The sequence below is a fragment of the Trachymyrmex septentrionalis genome, unplaced genomic scaffold (genome assembly GCF_001594115.1).
Source record: "Trachymyrmex septentrionalis isolate Tsep2-gDNA-1 unplaced genomic scaffold, Tsep1.0 scaffold66, whole genome shotgun sequence".
In the NCBI taxonomy this organism is placed as follows: domain Eukaryota; kingdom Metazoa; phylum Arthropoda; class Insecta; order Hymenoptera; family Formicidae; genus Trachymyrmex; species Trachymyrmex septentrionalis.
In genome coordinates, this window is record NW_017305843.1 from 455,501 (window position 1) to 461,723 (window position 6,223).

The 6,223-nt window shown below is 30.9% G+C and overlaps 1 protein-coding gene across 2 annotated transcripts in view; it reads right to left on the reverse strand.

Moving 5' to 3' along the window:
* Window positions 1-3,169, reverse strand: part of LOC108753161 (GPN-loop GTPase 1) — a 4,526-nt gene extending 1,357 nt beyond the window's left edge. Inside the window, exons 1-4 of one of the 2 annotated variants that reach the window (XM_018494520.1) lie at window positions 3,031-3,169; window positions 1,225-1,479; window positions 338-702; window positions 16-245 (exon numbers count right to left, since the gene is read on the reverse strand). In XM_018494520.1, coding sequence (XP_018350022.1) covers window positions 16-245; window positions 338-702; window positions 1,225-1,471 — 842 coding nt within the window. In that variant the 5' untranslated portion in view covers window positions 1,472-1,479; window positions 3,031-3,169. Of the gene's footprint in view, window positions 1-15; window positions 246-337; window positions 703-1,224; window positions 1,494-3,030 lie in introns of both variants that reach the window. The other variant, XM_018494519.1, reaches the window with a different exon arrangement.
* Between the last annotated feature and the right edge of the window lie 3,054 nt (window positions 3,170-6,223).

Below are 6,223 nucleotides of genomic sequence, written 5' to 3' on the forward strand. Positions count from 1 at the left end.
AATGACAGTTCTCACGTTTCATATTCCTTTACGGCAGCTTCAACCAGCTCCAGAAATTCATCAATTCCGTCACCCGTTTTCGCAGAAACGCCACAACATTGCAAATGACTATAAAACTCATCTAATGCAAGTGCCATGCTCCGTGTAAGATTATTAATGTAACCACTTTCCTTGTCGAGTGCTTCTTGAAAGGCTTCGAAATCACGCATCCAGTCAATTGCATAACTATGTTCAACAATATCAATCTAAAACATATTAGTAATGCATTAGTTGAAGTGATTGTATCTAAACTGTTGAAATATATTTGCATTAAATAGTTAGGAAAAGATCTAATTACCTTATTCATAACTATAATAAAAGGTAACTTAGTTTTATAAAGTATAGAACAAGCGTATAACATATTGGACATGAATGTAACAGGATTAACGCTTCTCACAGTATCTACCACATATACAATAATAGTTGGAAATTCAGATGCTAATGCTTCTGTTATAATCGAACCACTAGCTGACCATGTAAACACCTCAATTTGTCCTGGTGTGTCAAAAATTACATAATTGTTCTCTTTATTAGCTTTGTTAATAAGTTCAATAACCTGATGAAACTTTGTGGTAAAAAGATTTAAACTTGTCACTATTCCACCATTTGGGCCCAAGTTATATTGTTTCATTACTTCTTTGTAATTTACAGTGTCCCTTACATCTGAAAAAGAACATAGCTCTGTTTAAAACATAAAAAATAATAATGCAATGATAATAATAATAATGATGTTGATTATAATTATATATAAATTTATATTTAGGGACCGATTCTGTAACTCTTAACGACAATTGTTGATGTCATTGCGCAGCTTTTTTACTCTACATAATATCTGTGCAACATCAACGACTGTCGTTAAGAGTTACAGAATCGGCCCCTTAATATAGTATAATAAATTAAACGAGCGCGAGCGTGGCGTAGCAGGCAGAGGACAAGACTGTTATGCCAGAGATCCCGGATTCGATCCCAGGCAAAACCGAAAAATTTATGTACACTTGCCAAGTACACTTCTCTAAACAAAAATCGTCGTTCGGAATCGACGTTAAATTGTAGATCTCTTATGTACAACTAGCGCGCACATCATAATCATATGAGAGAAGTCACCACGCTTGGCTATGGGTAATAGGACTGAGGATAGAGTAAATTAATATTACTCAGTCATATTAAAAGTGAGCTTATTTGTACCTATATTAGCAGGATATGAAACTTCTCTACATGCAGGATCTAAATTAACGACATATGGTTTTCCTTTATTATACAATCTAGAAACAAGTCTAGAAACAAATGATGTTTTTCCAACACCAGCCATCCCAAGTACAATGATACATGGTATCTTCCTTTCGTCTGTAGATTCATTTTGTATTGTAGATGCAGTGTCCGAAATATTATTTGTCGTTTCTATAGTATCAGAGTTACTTTTGATATCTTCCATTTTTAAATCTGTAAATTTTTATCTGTAAGTTTCACATTATTTTACTTTTACTGTTAAACCAAAAATTTATTATACTATAACAATAAGTAAAATATTTTTTTTCTACTTATTAGATTTAATAGTTGTCTAGATAGGACATATCACAATTATATATGTATACAGTAAGAGCAAAAAGTATTGTTAGGAAATTTGTTATAAAAAAAGCCTTATTTGTAGAAAATAAACATTAATTAGTAATTTTATACAATAAATACATTCTGTTAAACAAATGAGCTTAGCACATTCCTGATTTTAGAAGCTAAATTTCTCGTCTGTATGAATATCTTTTGAGCATTCAAACAATACAATTTTTAATTTTCGCTTATTTTTCGGATGATATATTTTGTATAATTAATACACATCATTTTGGTTTATATAATTTTAAGAAAAAGCTTATTTTATTTTTTATGAATAATTTAATTATCCAACAAGAAATAATCGTTAATTAAACGTCAAATCGACGTCAAATTGTTAAAATTATCAAATTTATATCGATTCGACATCAATTCGATGACTCATTTCTCGCTGGATATTTACTTTTCAAAAATAAAGTTTTTTTAAAAAATATTTTCTCTGTGTGAATAATTTTATACTCACTGTATATATATACATATATATAAAGAATTAACAATAATTATTTAAAATAACACCCCCCCCCTCCCTCAAATATTAATAAAAATACACTTATTCGACGTGTTTTCACCCAAAATAAAAGAATCTGGCAAAAAACATAGTGGTCGGTCTTGTAAATTGAATTATTAGAATATATCCATACAACTTGCACAGACGTATAAACATATGCATAAAGAAAATTATCCAATCGCATTTCTTTTATAAAGACATATAAAATGTGATTGGATAATTTTCTTTATATGTTTATGCGAATACGCAAGTTTGTGTGGATATACTCTTAATCGTTAAAATTAGAGACTTTAGAGGTTAAGATATCTGTTATCCCGACTTAATAATATAACGCTATGTATACGTTCTGCATTAATTACACAAATTCACTGCTTTAAAAACACATTTACTGTTTTAAAAACACAAATTCACTGCTTTACAAACAAAAAGTCATTGCTTTAAGCACAAATTATTTGTATTAGCAGTGAATTTGTGTTTTTAAAACAATAAATTTGTGTAATTAATACAGAACGTATATATAGCATTATAATGAAAGTCGAGATGATAGATATCTTAATCTCTAAAATCTCTAACTTTAACACTTAATAACTCGATTCATGAAGCTGACCGCACATTTTTTGCCAGATTCTTTCGTTTTGAGTGAAAACGTCGAATAAATATATTTTTATAAAAATTTGAGATAAGGGGGGAGAGAGATTATTCTAAATAATTACCGAATTAACTATGTAATAAACAGGATAATAGCTATTCTGAAGAATTACTCAATCTAGAATATTCTAGAGTATATCTATTCACTCATCTCTTTTATGTATAGTTTTGCAAAATTAACCAAAAGCATAAAAACTTGTTTATTTCCAAAGAAAAATTTATCTTATTACCTTAAATACTTGTCGAAATTAGGAATAATTATTATAGTCTTTTATGTACGCCGCACATATATCCGACGATTTGAAAAAGATGATCTTTCTACTCTTAAAACTTGAAGTCTATTAGAATTTGTTAGGCTGTTTTCATCATTCTAACGCTACGACCACGGACTATGGAGTAAAAAGAATAATGCTGCCTAATTCATACTGAACGCAACAAGCGGAGCAGCAACCAATCAGTGAGGCAAAATGTACAGTGGTAAACAATATCGCCTTGCTAATTGGCAAAGGTACCACTACATGCAAGTATCGAGCGTCGAGCATCTGCGCAGAAGATTATTGCGCAGAAGTTTGAATCTCCAGACTTCTGCAATAATAGGAACTTTCCAGCAGAGACACAAATCGACAAGAGTCATTCCGTCTTTGTTTCTTACTAATTATTAAACAAGGACAGAATTCTTGTGTCAATCTGTGTCTCTTGTTGGGAAGCTCCCAATCTTCTGCACAACTTCTTAACACAAAATGGTTAATTATGAGAGATTATGTTCTGATATACACTACTATTTTAACATATAATGTTGAAAATTTGTTATTTATATTATATAGTGTAAACTACAAGATTCCACTATTAGTGTATCACGTATACCCTAGAAATCCCTATAATCAGAATTTCGCGAATGTGAATAAAAAATGGATAGAAAGAGATAATAGATATTGCATTCTCGTATGAACGCATGAGCAAAAAATGTTAAAATACGTGACAGACACTACATGACGAAAGTGAAGATACCTGAAGAAACCAATTGAGATGATCAATTAACCAAATTGTGCAATTGTAATTTATTAATTTTCTCTTTGTCCGAAATCTCGGAACAATTTCTAACTTCTTTGACACATGTTTTACTCATCTGTTTGTAGCTATCTATCTCTTTCTTTTTTTCGCACTCGTTTTCCGACAATGAATGAAGCTATCCAAAGAAGATCGATCAGGAAGTGGACTAAGTGGAGAACCAATCAGAAGTTGTATCTGCTTTCGCCAAACTCTGATAATAGGATGTTTAGTACATTTAAGGACTTCGATTCTTTTCCTTGGAAAAGTGGTTATTTTTCACAAACTGAAAAATGATCACTTTTCTATATTAATGCTCATAGTCCGTGCGCGATTAACAACATAACTAAACTTTACGTCTAAACTTTACAACTAAATTTGACATAAAGACAAAATAATCTAAATTTTTGGAAGTTTTAAAAAAGTAATCGAGAGAAAGAATTGAAGTCCTTGGCCGGCATTCATAGTCTTATTTCAAGACTGTCATAAGTAATGTCTTAAGACGCTAATGCAGCCTTCTTATTGGTTCGTGACTTTTTAAGACCGTACTTAAAACGGTCTTGAATATAAGATTTGATTATAAATACCCTTGGATGTACATTAAATTCAATTTTAGAAAAATTATTAAACATATTACTGTTCATGCTTTGGCGCTCGACACTTGACACTGCCATGCAAAAGCTTGAAGGATGATATTTCATTTGTGCGTTTTTATCGTACGACAAATTTTTCGTTCGACTGTAACAGGAGAATACTTGATTGTAGTTGATTGATTCTTACATTCTGATCCAGATTAAACCCTCGATGAAAACTAGACCTGTGATGTATCATTTGTTGTACGACAAAAACGCACAAATAAAATAGCACCCTAAGACTATAAACTCGAAAATAAAAATAAGCTTGAAACCTTAGACATATTAGATTTGTTCGCGTTGCACGCTCCAACATGCCCAACGCGCTGCAATACGTCGCGTCACCGGAACTAATATGGAGATGTTCGCGTCGCATTATGTCTCCGGCACACCAGCGCGATGTTCGTCGCGCGCGACACGCAATATCCAATGTGTACAGTTTTACCGACATTCTAAAGGTACTATCATTGGATTTCGCGTATCGCGCGCGACTAACATCGCGAGTCATTAGAGTATACTCCATAGATCAATTAAAAATACGCTTCATGGATCAATTAAGAGTACGCTTCACCTCAGAAGGTGATCGATTGGGGCATGTTATACACGCATGCGTATGTTAATGATAATGAGAAAATGGTTAATGATAATGAAAAACGTACTGTATCGAAAAAAGTATTTTATATTCAAATAAAATATTTCATATTCATTTTGTATAAAAACGCATTTAATAAATGCGTTTTTGATATAAATATAAAAAGAAAATATACTAATATAATATAATAATAATATAATAAAATAATATAATAAAATAAAAAATAAAATATAATATAATATAAAAATATAATATAACTTTTATATTTATTAAAAACGCATTTATTTGGTATAAAAACGCTTTTCAAATAATCGAGATAACACAAAACATCTAGAGTGAATGCAACTGCTCCAACCTGTGATCCAAATGCTCTCTGGGTTAATTTGGAGCATGCGACGCGAACAAACCTCGTGTTTCGAGCCCTTTTTTTTCGGAACTGGCCGCTTGAGTTGATCTCTTTCTTTTTATTCTGTGCCTTTCACCCATAATCTGTGCACAGTGTATACAGTAGCGCAACTCTCTGTCGGCATCTTAGTGTTGGCCAAAATGAAGTGCGCATGCATGAAATAAGTAAGTTATTTAGCGTTGCTACGGTTACCACCTAAATTTCTTTTTCTTTTCATCCTTTTTTTACTCTGTCAAAATTCCTTGCAAAACTCACTAGATTTATTCGCATCGCAATCCAATGAATTCGTCGAAATGAGTAAGGAGAATCAGACTACTGAAGAATGAGATTGAAGATTGAAAGATTGAAGTTTGACCAATCAGAACAATAGGAGCTAAAACTTCTTTGTTTTCATTGGTTAAATTTCAATCTTTAATCTTTAATCTCAATCTTCAATGCGTAATCTGATTCCGGCCTAAGTGCTATTGTAGGAACATATTGGAGCATATTAGAGCATGCGACGCGAATAAATCTAATATTGCAATGAAATAATTTAAACTTTATGAAAATTAATAAAAATAAGTTGTAAATATATTGAAAAATAAAGAAATAATATAGAAAAATTATAAGAAAGATATTAAATTAAGTTAAAAATGTATATTTGTATAAAGAAATATTATGTAATTATATATCTATAAAAATATTATGAGAAAGCTGATATAAAAGAAATTTATATATATATATGTCCAAAAAATAAGTTTAAAATA